Source organism: Notothenia rossii, assembly GCF_949606895.1.
Source record: "Notothenia rossii genome assembly, chromosome: 7".
In the NCBI taxonomy this organism is placed as follows: domain Eukaryota; kingdom Metazoa; phylum Chordata; class Actinopteri; order Perciformes; family Nototheniidae; genus Notothenia; species Notothenia rossii.
Window position 1 is genome coordinate 78,571,358 of NC_136905.1, and position 15,670 is coordinate 78,587,027.

The window sequence follows — 15,670 nt, forward strand, 5'->3', positions numbered from 1 at the left end:
TATTTTGATTTTAAACTAACTTTAATTAAAAACTTCAACTAAATGTTTCATGCTCAACAGTGGAACATAGTTTGTTTTATTGAACAATAATTTAAATATTAAATGACATTTTGCATTCTAGTTAACTTCTGAATCACAGAATGGTATTATTTGAAAAAGGTAAATAACCATGATATTGATTTAAATAAAGCCTGTCTAACATGTGAGGTGTCAATAGGCGCTTTCACACCGGAGTACTTTTCCCAGTATAGTTCCGATATAATTCCGAAAATGTGCGTTCACACGTTCACAACGTTTATATATACCATCTATGGTGGCAGTATACGCCGTGAAGTTGTTTGCGGCCTGCCAGTAAACCCAAAGCAAAGTGACTTCATTTGCCTAATCCACCCTTAGTACAGCAAAGTACTTGGTGTGAAATGGCTCTATACTGTAGGTCAAGGTATACTGAAGATCCCTTTCAGTTGTAATGTGTTTATGCATGTACTTACCTTCCACACTGTGAGGTAAAAAACGTTCAATTAAGACACAAGTACAAGTAGGGTAAAATACCTAAATGAAAACAATCAAACATATTGTACCGTTTATTTTTTTCCCACACACTCAGACATAAAGACACCATCTTTCAAACATTGTGACACATCGCAGTACAGACACAGTCACAAACATACTTTGCTCTTAAATTACTCGACATAAAGGAAGCTGAACCTTTCCCAAAATATTTGTGTGACAAAAACACGTGTACCGCGTGTACACGTGTGTGTTTGAAATAAAAATAAATAACTACTTGTAATATGGACATGAGCAAGAAAGTGGTTTGATCCAAGACAGTTCAAGTCATTCAAATATTTTGGTAAATCTATTTTATTTATTTGTTTCTCCTTTTGTGTTGATTATTAAAACACTGAGGGACCTGATTATGAATATGCTGTATGTGTAATGAGAGGACCATCAGAGAAGTAACACACAAACAGGTTTCATTAAACTCACAGTACGTCACTGTGTGCCTCAGTCCCATTATTATAGCACTGCAGCAACAGCAGATCACACACTTTACTGTTACTTGGACTGCTTTGGGCAACATATTGGGTTTTGGTTTGAAAACAAATGACAATAGGATTAAAAAAAGGTTTCTTACATTTTCTTTGTGGGCTTTTTGGTCGAGGATTTAGTCGACTTTATAAGCAAATAGTTGTTTTATTGATTAGTTTACCTACCGAAAATAATCTAACTATTTAAACAATTGATTTATCGTTGAAGTCTTTTTTTTAGTTACACAAATGCAGTGATAGTGGCAGCTCAAATGCTAATATTTCTGTTCTTTTTTCGGAAAGATTAAAATTCATATCTTTGGTTTTCAGAAAAACATAATATTTCAACGTATTTCAGATTCTTTCCAGACCAAATAATGGAATCAATGAATTGAGACAAAAATCAGATTAGTCCATCATTCAAATATCTGTTTGTTTAATTTCTCACTTTAATTCCTATTAGATACGGTTTGTATCAAATGAAGATGACACACTGTATGACATATCAATCCCTTTCTGAATGCACAGTACCTCCTGAATGATTTCAACTCTGGTTCATGGTCAAGTATGAGTTAATAATCCTGGTACAGCGACACAGTGACACAGAACACTGTGTTCCAGTCCAAGCAGCTCTCAGCTCATGACAGGAAGAGCCTGAAAGCACCACTGTCAAAGCGACTAACAGATCACACTGCGGGTGGAAAGCTGTCCTCTAAGCCGCTTCTGTATTATGCAAATGATTCCAACAAGGAATTAAAACCGTACATCTAAATAAAGCAGAGTTGAAACACTCTTTTGTTGTGGAAATAAATAGTCTAACAAGACTTTTTCTGACATTTCGAAAGCTTCATAAAAAAAGGAAACAAATAATCTTGTTCTGTAAAAACTGACATGAAAGCCGAAGCATTTAACTAAAGGTAATGTTGCTGAGCCTCCCTGTAGTTTAACAGTCTTGCTGTTTGCATATTTCACAGTAGTGTGGGGCCCTTGGTGGTGTAGTTCATGGCGGGGAAGTGGCGGCTGTCTACGTCCCAGTGGCCGAGGGGCTGCTGGGCGGCCGACGGGGGGCCGGGGGTCCAGTGGTTGATGTAGCTGGCCATGAGCAGAGTGAGCTCCAGAATCTGAGAGCGGAGCACAAACAGCTCGGATTAATGGATTTAACATTACGAGATGATGTTTCATTGGATCGCAGGGAGCCGGAGGGCCCGGCGTGGAAACCTGAGACATCAAACTGGCGTCACACTCATTAGCTTTTCCCACCGCTGTAACATGAGCTCCACTCAGATCCTGCACATACACGACAGACATTACCTGCTTTATGCATTAGCGCTCAACAGGTGAGTTAGTCTCCCTTATCTTCACAGATCCTTTACACGACTTCAACATTTCATATATCGACCCACGCTCCTTCACGCTAATGGTGTACTTCAGTGGCTCTTAACCTCGTTCCTCTGCAGTCTCGTCAGATGAACTCAACCCCCCCCTCCATCAACACGTCATTTAAAATGGATGCCATTCAACAGCATCAACCGTGGCAAAATGGATAATGTTATAATATTTTTACATTCAGATCGTTTAGTGTTTAGGTTGGTCTAGGTGAGATCTGTGCCACTAGGGGCAGAAGCTAATGGTTTCAGCTGTTTATCTGTCACTTTAACGAACTATTTAAAATGTCTATCCATCACTGTAGCTAACTATTTCAACAACCCATCAATCAACCACATGCAAAATATTTCAACTATTTATCCATTACATTTAGATAGGTCTTCTTCATTTAGCCCATTCATACTGTATAACCGTCACTTATAGCTATCATTTAAACTTGTATCTATTACTTTTGATAACCTTTTTAAAAATATTTTTGAGCAAATTATTTTTTTATCAATTATTTAGCCAACTATTTCAACTCTTATACATTACCTTAAGCTAAATATTTCAATTGGTAATGAGTATCTTTGATCTAATTATTAAACTCTTTATCCTTTCAGTTAAGCTAACTATGTCAGCTCTGTGAATACCTTTTCATTCTTAAAAATGATCTTAATGAATTATTAAGTACTCCTGCTTAGATCATCTTTATAAAGGGACAAGCTCTCGCGCAGAGGCAAAGCAGACATCGATCATTCAGACTGAACGTACGTGCAGATGTCCTCCTGATGCTTACCTTTGGTTTGGCCATCACAAAGACCAGCTTCTCCACGCTCTTCTTCCCGACTCCAGGCTCCCTCTGCTGGCTCGTGACCACCATGAAATCGTCACGGAAACCTCCGAATGTGATCACAGACTGGTAGGAGTATGTGACCAGCGTGTGCTGAAGAGTGGAGACATGGCCAGTGTTAAATGAGCAGGGATATTAAACAGGGAGCACGTTCTAAATGTTATGGCTGATCCCAAAATAGAGCGTGGATTTCTTTTGGGAAGTTGTTTTGGATTTCTGCCTTTTTTGAAGGGCTAACTCAGCGTGAAGGAGCGCGGCATAATGTTCACTGTTGGTTTTTTTCTTTCTGATTTTAACGAAGGTGCATGAGCCAGCTGCCGGCCAAACCAAACATGAAATGGATCTGCATGGCCTGCTGCAAATGACAGAGCGTTAATGTTGTTAACATGTTCAAACTGCTGTTTTTTAGGGTAACATTTTTTAAATCAGAAGCCGGGGATTTTATTTTCCTGTGGATTTGTGGTGTTTGAACCACCACAGTATAAAAAACCTCCAGACCAGTCGGCCACGAAGCTCTTGTGACCCAGCCAGCTGACTTATAAAGACAAGTTTTCCTTTTTAGCTGAACTGAAACAAATGTAAACTGTAAAAGTGTTTCATGTAACAACACAGGACGGAGATAGTGTTGATATAGTCACCATTGTGTAGTCCAGCACACACAGTCCGTCTTCATTGACTGCCAGCCACACCTGGCTCTGCTCGACAGGAGAGGGGGGGACCGGCTGTGGACAGGGGAAACAAAGAAAGCACATGTGACAAATCCATCGTGGTAAACCCTACAGCTTCATCTCTGAAGCCTCTTCAAGGTCTCACACTGGTCCAACCATACTTGCCAACCTTTAGACCTCAGAAATCGGGAGCATTTCAAAATGCAAAATTGGGGGCTAGTGGATCGCCGGAGCTGTTAGATTAACATTAACATGCTTATTGTAGTTGTAAGTACACTGCCTTGCGGCCTGTAACACCGTCCTTGATGGAGCATATGTGTGGGCAGGAAAGGAGTGAGTAGTTGTCGATTCTTGTTCTGTTTTCTGTGAATATCTGCCTCACCCTCTCAGACTTTGAGTTGAGCGCGCTACTAAAGAGACGTGTTACCATGGAAACCAAACAATGGTGTAGCTGTATTAAAGTCCGAGTAGAAACAGTCGTGTGTAAATCTGATTTTGTCAGAAATCGGGAGAAATGTGGGAGAAATATGACCCCGGGAGGAAACCGGGAGAGGGCAATGAAATCGGGAGTCTCCCGCGAAAATCGGGAGGGTTGACAAGTATGGGTCCAACCTGTGCTGGAAACCTTATGGATAGCTGTGTTAGGGGTCAAGAGAAGTGAAAGGTGAATTTCTGTCTTGTTTTGGAGAGTCAGATTTCAAATGAAAGTAACAGACAAACGCCTGCATTAAGACAAACGTGACATTAAACAATAAACAAGAAGATAAGGATATTTTACTTTCTTACCTTGGCGCTGAAGAGTTTGGCTCCAAACAGGGGCCACTTCCGAGCCACAGTTAGATATATTCTCACACACTCAGGTGCACTGCACCCACGTAGCATGGACCACTTAGTGGCCAGACGCTCAGTCAGATCTCTGAAAGGACAAAAAGAACATGTTGATTAATTTTTACATTACATGTTAGACGCTTCTATCCAAAGTGACTTACAGACTGAATACTGTGGACAATCCCCACAGGAGCAATTTGGGGTGAAGTGTCTTGCCCAGGGACACAACGACATGCTGACTGCAGTGGGGTTTGAACCTGTGACCCCCTGATCCCAACACCAACGCACAACCCACTGCACCACATGCCTTTCAAAGATTGATTTTTGCTTTATTGAATAAAACAGTGGACGATAAGGCAGAGAGAGAGAGAGAGAGAGAGAGAGAGAGAGGATGATATTCAGCAGAGGGCCGTGAGTTGCTTTGAAACCCAGGCGTTGCTGCAAAGCCTCAATACATGAAGCTCCTTCCGAACCAGGTCAGCTACCATGATACCAAGTCGAGGGATATTTGATTAGGTTTAAATCTTGTTTGTAGTAAACGCGAGCATCCAGCAGCTTGAGTTCATTTGTGTCTGATTAGTTTGTGAAAATATGAAATCGAGCACAGAACACATAGTGACATGTAGACCCTGTATCTAACCCATCATGGTATTAAGAGCAGTGTTGGGGGTCTAGTGCTAAACTCTAGCACCCCTTCAAAAGTTTGTACTACTGTCCTCACCACAAAATGCCACCACTATGTTCGTCAGACTTTTGGATATTGCAACATACATCAAACAAACCTTTATCAGGAGGACATGCGGTTCTCAGGTTCTAGAAAAACAAACATTATTATTTCAGCAGTGTTTGTTTCACCTGAGCTGCTCTGAGCTGCAGTCCTGTTTGTAGCGTTTGGGGTAGAATCGCTCCAAGGCCTGCAGGAGGATCAGCTGGGACTTGGGCTGAGGACACGCAGCAGGAGAGGAGGCAGCGGGTTTCTCCAGGTCACTGTGCTCCACCTGGAGGGAGAAAAAACCGAAGCATAGAGACGGTGAGAAAGATCGTTTTAACACAAAGAGAATTCAGTATGCATTACAAGGCTTTCAGAGACTGAAGTCTTTATAGTCCCTCGACATGTCGCTTACAGACCTGTGCCATGAGGGCGGCCACCTCCAGAGCCAGCTCTTTGTTCACAGGGAAGTGGCCTTGCTGCACTTCATCGTTCACCTGGTACGCCAGCAGGAGGCGCTCTCGCTCCGTCTCTCCTTTCACCTGACCTCTGAAACACAACCTGAGCATGCGCAAAGGAAGAAAACATGTCAAGAAACGTGTCTTCCTGGAAGAGGCTGAAATGATACACACTTCACTTCATTCAAAAGTTAAGGAAACTAATCCCAACATTTCAAATGAATCAAAAGGCAGAACACATCTCATATCATATCAGTTCATAAGAAAAGATGCTGAGGTATTGTGTTTTAACAAGATGACGCAAAAGGAAATCCTACCTGCTTTTATATGTGAGACGCACAATCCGTGTCCCCTCGTTTTTCCCAGGATGCAACTCTTTCAGGGCCTGCTCCCACTTGGATATGACATCACAGATCTGGCCAAATGAAAACAAGTCATACTCAAGTCAGACAGTGACACTAACGCTTCTATTGGCTAGTGCTCCAACACAATGTACATGTTAGGCTAAGGGGCGGGACAAGAGGTTGACCAATCACAACAGAGCCGGCCAGCAAACCAATCAGAGCAGACTGGTCTCTGGTTTCAGACAGAGGGTGAAAAGAGGTGCTGCAACACAGACAGTATGAGAACAATAAAGAGCTTTTTGAACATTAAAGCGTGGAGACATGTCCCAGTAGAGACACAACATACTGATATCAGCCTGAAAAGGAGCTTAATAAGGCCCCTTTAAAGTCAGAGTATTGAAGTTGCAACCAGTAAAAACACGAGTAAATAATATAGATTACTGTTAAGTTGCACAATGATGTTACAGTCTGTATTGTGTGCTGGCCTGGTCTCTTTGGGCTGGTTAAACATAATGGAATAGTTTTAGTAACCAGAATGAAAATGAAGTGAAAGCACCACTTTTATGGTGATTGAGTGGAATGAAATTACAGTGTGAGGCTTTGGTATGCTGCCGTTTAAAAACCAAAGTCCCAAAATGGTTTGGACAGCCTTCATTTGTGAAAATAGTTTTTAAAAACCCTCTGTTGTTCCTCTACAATGTTAAGAAACACGAGACGGATGATTGAACCCCTGCTCAGCGAGCCTCAGTGATACCTTGGCAGACGGCAGCAGGCAGTGCTCCAGGTCCTTCCCCGATGGATCGTCACTGAAGAGAGCAAAGCCCGACAGCTGAGGCTTCCTCACACAGATCCTCTGGTTCAGCGTGTGGAGGAACTCTTCCACTGTGGTGGAGCCGTCGAAACCCACCACCTACATGAGAGAAAAAAGACATGTCTGATTGATGAGATGAACCAGAGCCAGACTCAATGTTCCTCCATTTGTAGTTCAAACTGTGCAACCTAATAGCAGGTGCAGCAGTGGATTAGACTTGTATTGTTTACTGCAGCTGCAAGAAGGGGTTGAGATCAAAAACAGCCACGCAATGAGAGTTGTGTTGTTTCGGGTACTGGTGAGACGATAAAATATGATCCAGGACATCCAGGCTGAGTAATCGATCCATGAGTTTGGAGCCAAGGCACTTATGCGTCAGGACTTTACAACTCTGTAAAAGTTACTATGACAGGAATGATTTTATTGTCTGATTCCCAGATGACGTTGCATTTCCAGCAAAACCTTTTTGTTGCTGGACATAAAAATAAACATCTGCTACATTCAAGCCCTTTTCGAACAAGTTCACATTAAGCCAATCAATGCCAGGGAAAACTTTCTGTATTTTTTGTTTTGGCGTCTGGGGCAAGTTCTCCTGCACTAGCCCATTTTTACCTGAAGGTGAGCTTGTCATATCTACCACACCCCCTCTGGATTGTCCTCTTCAAACTTTACCGAGCAATTCTCTATAATCGGATCATTTCTCTGAACCCCAAGTTTCTTTTTCATCTTGAGCATCGCTAGATAACTGATGCTGTGTCTCTATGGTCAATCCTATACGGTAATTCCTCTCACTACCAGAGGGGGGAGACAGATATACCAAACTCCAGCTTTTAATATGGTAGTAACATCAACATGCGTTCACGTCTGCAGGTATAACATGACGCTGTTACTTGTAGGTTAAGATACACAACAATCCTCTCCCTTAAGGATATCTGCTGTCCAAAGTGCGTGAGTTGCAGGGACTTTGGGGAGACATGTGTTGTGCTTTACCTGGTAGGTGTTGTTCATGAAGTGCACTGGGATGCTGAACGGCAGTGAGTGGTGGTAGGGGTTTCTCAGCAGGATGGAGACGATCTCCATTCGGGAAGGTTTGGCCTCTCGCTCTCCGTTCTGCAGTGTCCGCTCCACAGACCTCTGACAGTACACGGCATACTTCCCCACCTCACTCCTGTGGGGGGGGGGGGGGGGGGGGGAGGGGATAGAGATGTAAACAATCCAATAAAAACTGCCGCACAGCTGATTCTTTTTTTTTTTTTTACTTTGAAGGGTCAGCTACAGGCTTTAGACCAGGGGTGTCAAACTCAAATTCATCGCGGGCCACATTAGCATCATGGTTGCACTCAAAGGGCCGGTTGTAACTATATAAATATATAATATTTACAATATAATGTATTATATTACATTATTGCCTCTGAATTGGATTATTATCGGATAGGGTAATAACTTAGTAATTAACTACGTCTGAAAGCAGAAGTCCAGGGCAAATAATTCTCTCTTCAGTGCGCATGTCACAGTGAATGCATTGTGGGACATGTCGTCTGTAAAGTGGAATGTAACTGTATAATGACGTATTATATTCTTTGCAAGCTCTTGCGGGCCACATCAAATGAAGTCGCGGGCCGGATTTGGCCCCCGGGCCTTGAGTTTGACACCCCCTGCTTTAGACCTTACTTTGGGTCGGCGTTGCGCTGCAGGTACTGTTTCAGGTACCACAGGAAATGCTGCTGAGGCAGGAACAGAGCCACACACAGAGACAACAGCTGCCAGCACTGCAGGAGGACAAGGGGGAAAGAGACCATTTTTAATATACAGGATCTTTTGAAACCTTTTCAGCACTCTGCTTCATATTCTGAGTCAACAAGCCTAGCCTGTTCATATTGTTTTGATTAAAATTTAAAATACATCAAAATCAAACTGCAGGCTGACCTGTGTGAGGGAGTAGTTGTGAGGTGTCCGGCGGTTGGTCTGCTTGATCAGCTGACAGTAAACTTCATTCTGCAGCTCGGGGTGGGTCAGGCACACTTGCAAAGCATTCTGGGCCAGCGAGGTGTGGTAGTCGACCGAAGGAGACTCAGCCAGGACGTTGATGAACAGCTGACAGGACTGCAGAGAGGAAAATACTTCTTAATATTTTACATCTGACGCCAACTTCCAGAGCACTAACTGTTTAGTCCTAATTATTAAAATATATACAGTAGACTAATGAATTCAACTTTCTGTTTTATTTCATTTGATTTTACATTAAGATAGTATTATTACTAATAACTGCATTTAACTTGTATTATCGTGTCAATTTATATATCACAATAAAACCTTAGAATCTCCTTTGGATCTGCCAGCAGGGGGAGGCAAGTACACACCGGAGACTAAGAGTTTTGCATCTGAAAATAACCCTGAAACTCCAGGTGATGATAAACCAAGTCTGAGCCCTAATGTGTATGTCATCATTATTATGTGTCTTTATCCAGTGGGACAGTTGAAGACAAAAGAACCAACTCGTCAGATTCAATAATACTTCAAAGTCCCTAGACTTGAAAAATGTGTCACTCCCATTCACTGTGTCTCTTTGTGTGTGTTGGGTCTGTTTTTAAGGCTGGCTGGTCAAAGAGGGGGGGGGGGGGGGGCTCCTGGGTGGGCGCACTGAGGGCCACAGAGTTGAAAAAAGGATCCAGCATCTTTCCTACAAGGTCCCTGTTCTGCTCTGATCTCATTTCTCCTCCCCCGTCCTGTAGCTTCCATTTCCATATCTGCCACTCTGAGGACCCTGACCCCCCATGTCTCCTCTTTAAAGGGCCGTCTTTCACACTGCCTGTACACCGGAGGACCGGTTAGCCTCAATCAGAGCAGATAATCAAGACCATTATCTCTCTTCCACACTTTTAATGAGCTTGGGCCCTCGTCCTCAAGCCTTTGATCTGCTTTAGAGGCGGGAGGGGGGGGGGGAGGAAGAGGGTCGTAGAGCGCATCCAGGAGAAGAGGGGGTAATGGGAGGGAGGCTGGATGATGCCTTGCACAGACTCTCGCAGAAGAGGAGAGAGGGATTCGGAGAAAGGGATGAAAGGAAATGGAATAGCAAGAGAGAGACAGAAGGAGGGGGGGGGGAGGGAGGGGGAGAGACGGACCTTGAATAGCTTGAGAGCTTCAGTCTGCAGAGCTTCAGAGGGCAGAGTGCTGAGAGGCGAGTGCAGACCCTCCTTACAGAAGCTCAAGGCCTCGCTCTTCCACAAGGAGGATTCTGGGAAAAGAAGGAGAAGCACACACACATTGAAAACACACACACACACACACACACACACACACACACACACACACACACACACACACACACACACACACACACACACACACACACACACACACACACACACACACACACACACACACACACACACACACACACACACACACACACACACACACACACACACACACACACACACACACACACACACACACACACACAGGCACAGACAAACACAAAGATTGAGTTTCAAAGCCGTAATGACTCGGGACAGCTGAAAATCTAAAATTCACACACAGCGCTGCCGTCGTAAACACAGTCTGCAGCGTGGATTAAGACCGTCACACGGAGCCGATCAAAATAACACGGAGCATGCTACTGACTGCATTTGTCTCCACCGTAAAGCCTTTCAGTCTCCTACACATCTACTGTGTGTGAGGGTTATACATATCTCCAGTGCCGACTCTATGATATGCAGTGTTCAAATGTGATCAAATGTTTGTATGAACTCTGTACCAACAGTTATACATTACTTTTAATGTCTTCAGCGTCAAAGCCACAATTGAGGACGCGGAGGTCTATAAGGGGTATATATGGGGTCTATAAGAGGGGCTATAATGTATATTTTGTGTGAAGTTGTAGCTTTTAAAGATGGAGAATTAAAACACACAACTGGTGGTTATTTCAGAGGATGATTTAAGATGTTTCAAACCTGATTTACTTTATTGCTTGAAGGCAAACTAAATAAGTACGGCTAGGTTTTAATATTGGTGCATATTAATCACTTTGCTTGAGGGCGTGTAAATATGGTTTGACTAGTTAATTAGTTGATGGCTACTTACTGTAGTAATATAAAAGTAGCTTCTCATTGCTTATACATTAATATACATGACATATGATTTCTCACCTGGGTCTCCCTCCGCATCGAGGAGTTTACCGATCAGCTGCTCGTACTCTGTTCCCACTTTAAAGTTTGCACAGCTGCCGGCAGCCACTGTCAGGTGATACAGCCATGTGTCCTGAGTGGAGAAACAAAGCATGACGTCATTAATCAATCACATCTCCCTATACAGTATATTCATGACATTAATGCAACATTACCTTCTCCTGCTTGGTGCCGATGAGCAGGTAGGTGGGACTCTGGTCTCGGGGTTGGACCACTAAGGTGCAGTGTGAGGAGAGGAATCCTCGATTGCCGGATTCATAGTCCTCATCCGAGTCACAGGAGCGATCCACTTCCTGTACGGAGGCGGAGCGTATCTGCAGCTGACCCAGAGGCAACTGAGAGGAACAAAGTAAATCAGTAAACAGGGAATTAAAGTAGTGGGAACTAAGATAAAACAAACAAACAAACAAACGTGTTGAAGTAAAGGAACAAACTCAATCACAAAATTATCCAACAATCTTTACATTGTTTCAGCAAAGATTTAGGCCAGATATATAAATACAGAGGTCAGCAAACATTCACATTAAAATTGGTTCACATTAATTATATTAGCAATGAGTAGCAGTGATAATAAAAGTTCTGTGTTAGCAGCCAGTAATCACATTTTTACATACATTTTTTTTTTTACGTAAAAATAGTTACACTGACATAATAACAACTTATTTTTCTTGTCTAAGCAAAAGCTGTATCCACCAGTCCTCTATTGTGAAAAACCTATTATTCTGAGCAGATCAAGAAAACCACTAACAAGTATTTATTTACAAAATCTTTTCTGAGGAAGGTTTTCAAATAGTAAAAAAAAAAGTGAAAAAATGAAAAGTAAGCGTGGCATGTTTTGAGAAAGGAGTTATATACCTTGTCTTCCTGATTACGGTAGTAGTAGAAGGATTTTCCAACCAAAGAACACCACACCAGCTTAGAGTGTCCGTGTTTGACCTGAAACAAGAAATCAGACAATGGTATGAGAAAAAGCCCCAACTCTACCTACTACTTTCCAAACAGAAGCAAAAAAATGACTGTTATTGTTTTATATCCTTTGAAACTCAGACAAAAGACATTTAGAAAAGCTCGACAGACCACATCTGATCAGCAGATGTCCCAGGAGTGTTCAGTAAAGTATGTGAGACAGCTAACTTCATATCCACACTCACACACCTTCCCTGTAGTGTGTTATATAGGTTTTTTGTGCATGTATATGGTCTGCAAAGGCTAGTTCCCCCCAGAGAGAGTTTTCTCTTTGACCTAAGATTTTCATCGTCATAACTACACTGTAGCTATGTACGTATGACTAATAAAAGCCTTGAACCTTGAAAATCTCCCCCCCTGCCTGGAAAACCTCCATTGGACACCTTTGTTTACCTCCATAACAAAGTGACATCACTATGTTATGGAGGTTAACCTATTGGCTAGCACTCCAAAACGTTGTACGTGTTGGGTTAAGGGGCGGGACATCTCTAAGCGGTTGACCAATCAGAGAAGACTCTGGTTTCAGACAGAGATGTGCTGCAGCACAGGCAGTATGAGACAAATGAAGAGCTTTTTGAACATTAAAGCATGGACACATGTCACAGTAGAGGCCAACAAACTAATATGATTTTGAAAATGAGCATAATTGAGGCTTTTTAACCAGGAATGCAGCTTCTGGTAATCATGGAACATCCCTTTCAGCAACAGTCCTCTTTCAGAGAGTTTAAGAAATGTGAATGTCGTCACTTGTGGATGCCGTGGACCCAGAGCCAGCTGTGACCTCAGAGGGTCAGCGGGTTAGCAGCGCTGAGAGTCCTGCCTGGACGGAGATCACGTCATGAGCAGCAGATCAAAGACCACTCTCAGGAAGGGATTTGGGGTTTGGTGAGAGGCTGTCAGTCATCCGTCAGAGGCCCATCACTCACACCCGTCAGATGTTTAAGTGTGTTAAGTTAACCAACAGACGGGAGGATAAGGGAAGGCAGGGAGCGGAGGAGGGAGGAAGGGAAGGAGGTCTCAAGCATTCCAGCAGCTCAGGCCTAACAACCGTGTCCCAACGTGAAGGAGGTTTTCAAGAATCGGCTTCAAGTGCTCCGTCACACCCTCCCCACCCCGACGACAGACACTTCTATATCAGTCTGAAGGAGACGTTAGGGCTGAAAATTAGTTATTTTACGCCATCCTCTTCAGCTGGCTAATCTATACCTCATGCAACTATGCAATGGAAGTGAATATGAATATCAGTAAGGATTATTCACCTAGAGTAACAGACCAGCTAAAAGCCAAGTAAAGTTAAATACATTATTTCAGTAAAAACTGTGAAACAAGTCTGAATTTAAGTGTTTTCAAATGCTATAAAAACTTGAGCTATAACAATCATTTTTTCAATTAGCAGAATTGTTTTTGTTTATAATCTATTCATCGATAAAGTCACTTTTTAAGCAAACTTCTCAACTTCCTTCTCAAAAGAATATTTTCATTTAATATTTGTTTTCAATTTAGGCCTTTTTTGTACTAACTTTCATACAAATATTTTATATTTACATGTAGATTACTCCCACAATGACACAGTTTGCTCCTTTTTCCAGTCTCAATGCTAAGCTAAGCTCATTGTCTACCAGCAGTCGTTACATATTGAGCTTTTAGACAGTCGATGTATTTATCTTATCATCTCATGCTCGGAGAAAAGCACTTACTGTATGCAATACCAACGTTTCAGGGTCTCTAACTGACCTTTGTGAGCCAGCCCCTCACAGTGGGCCTGGCGGTGGTGGTCTCCACGGTAACGGGGCTGCTGGCCTGGACTCTGAGGATGTTCTGCAGGACCCGGATCCACTCCTCCAGGATGTTGGGAGAGTCGGCGGTCAGATAGAAGATCTTCTTCTCTGTGATCAGCTGAGTGGACGAGAAAAGGGAGAAAATGAGACTGAGATCGTATCATCGCGTCACAGGATGATGAGAATCAGCATCCAGGGAAACATTCCAGACCAACGCTATACCTGATGTCATTTGAAGCTGCTCCTCTGGTATGCAGCAGTAAAGCTCCACTGTGATGCAGCGCTATAATAAGAGTGCTGGGGTGTGTGAAGCTGTGTGTGTCCACTTACAACTCATGCTGACATCTTATATATCGTAAATCTATAAAAACTACTATTGCAATTCTTTACATAACCTGTAGCAGGGGGCAGCGTAATTCATACCCTCCGTCTTAAAGTGTTCTTTCACAACTTCAAGAACTGTTTGGATAGTCTTCTCATGATTGAAGGTTTGTTTTCCACTTACTTGAAATGTCTGAGCTCCTTCTCCCCGGACTATACTGCAGCACGAGTTCAGCTCGATCTGACCCTGAGGTTTCCTGATCACGTCACTCTAAAAAACACACAAGAAACTTAACTTCTGTCCAAAAGTATTTGTATAAATCCAATCATAAAGTTTGTAATAACAGTAATGTACATGGGTATTTCAGCTGCAGCCAACGTACACGCAAACACACAACATGCTGAAATATTCTTAATGTTTTTCTGTGCAGACGGCAAATCCCTAGAAGGAAGCAGCAGCCGGCTCACACTCACAGGAGATTTGTAGTAGAGGATCTCTCCGTTCCTCAGGATGAACCAGCGGCGTTTCCAGGCCTTCACCTGACTGCCCATCTTCAGCAGGTACCCCGACTTCTCCAGCATCTCCTGCACACACACACACACACACACACACACAGCTCAGAGGTCATTCAAACACACCTGACTGCTCAGAGGTCATTCAAACACACCCGACTGCTCAGAGGTCATTCAAACACACCTGACTGCTCAGAGGTCATTCAAACACACCTGACTGCTCAGAGGTCATTCAAACACACCTGACTGCTCAGAGGTTATTCAAACACACCTGACTGCTCAGAGGTCATTCAAACAAACCTGACTGCTCAGAGGTCATTCAAACACACCAGACTGCTCAGAGGTCATTCAAACACACCTGACTGCTCAGAGGTCATTCAAACACACCCGACTGCTCAGAGGTCATTCAAACACACCTGACTGCTCAGAGGTCATTCAAACACACCCGACTGCTCAGAGGTCATTCAAACACACCTGACTGCTCAGAGGTCATTCAAACACACCTGACTGCTCAGAGGTCATTCAAACACACCTGACTGCTCAGAGGTCATTCAAACACACCTGACTGCTCAGAGGACATTCAAACACACCTGACTGTTCAGAGGTCATTCAAACACACCTGACTGCTCAGAGGTCATTCAAACACACCCGACTGCTCAGAGGTCATTCAAACACACCCGACTGCTCAGAGGTCATTCAAACACACCCGACTGCTCAGAGGTCATTCAAACACACCTGACTGCTCAGAGGTCATTCAAACACACCTGACTGCTCAGAGGTTATTCAAACACACCCGACTGCTCAGAGGTCATTCAAACACACCAGACTGCTCAGAGGT

General features: G+C 43.1%; 1 protein-coding gene across 9 annotated transcripts in view; it reads right to left on the minus strand.

The window, feature by feature from the left end:
* Positions 1-571: 571 nt before the first annotated feature.
* The window catches only part of plekhh1 (pleckstrin homology domain containing, family H (with MyTH4 domain) member 1), a 168,726-nt gene continuing 153,627 nt past the window's right edge, over positions 572-15,670 (minus strand). For all 9 annotated transcript variants that reach the window (XM_079692024.1, XM_079692023.1, XM_079692021.1 and 6 more), the window contains 18 exons: positions 14,794-14,904; positions 14,504-14,590; positions 13,955-14,116; positions 12,110-12,190; positions 11,410-11,589; positions 11,216-11,327; positions 10,190-10,302; positions 8,994-9,170; positions 8,739-8,836; positions 8,058-8,235; positions 7,011-7,166; positions 6,230-6,327; positions 5,874-6,015; positions 5,601-5,743; positions 4,704-4,833; positions 3,888-3,971; positions 3,196-3,342; positions 572-2,152 (listed from right to left, as the gene is read on the minus strand). In XM_079692024.1, coding sequence (XP_079548150.1) covers positions 2,000-2,152; positions 3,196-3,342; positions 3,888-3,971; positions 4,704-4,833; positions 5,601-5,743; positions 5,874-6,015; positions 6,230-6,327; positions 7,011-7,166; positions 8,058-8,235; positions 8,739-8,836; positions 8,994-9,170; positions 10,190-10,302; positions 11,216-11,327; positions 11,410-11,589; positions 12,110-12,190; positions 13,955-14,116; positions 14,504-14,590; positions 14,794-14,904 — 2,352 coding nt within the window. In that variant the 3' untranslated portion in view covers positions 572-1,999. The remainder of the gene's footprint in view (positions 2,153-3,195; positions 3,343-3,887; positions 3,972-4,703; positions 4,834-5,600; positions 5,744-5,873; positions 6,016-6,229; positions 6,328-7,010; positions 7,167-8,057; positions 8,236-8,738; positions 8,837-8,993; positions 9,171-10,189; positions 10,303-11,215; positions 11,328-11,409; positions 11,590-12,109; positions 12,191-13,954; positions 14,117-14,503; positions 14,591-14,793; positions 14,905-15,670) is intronic.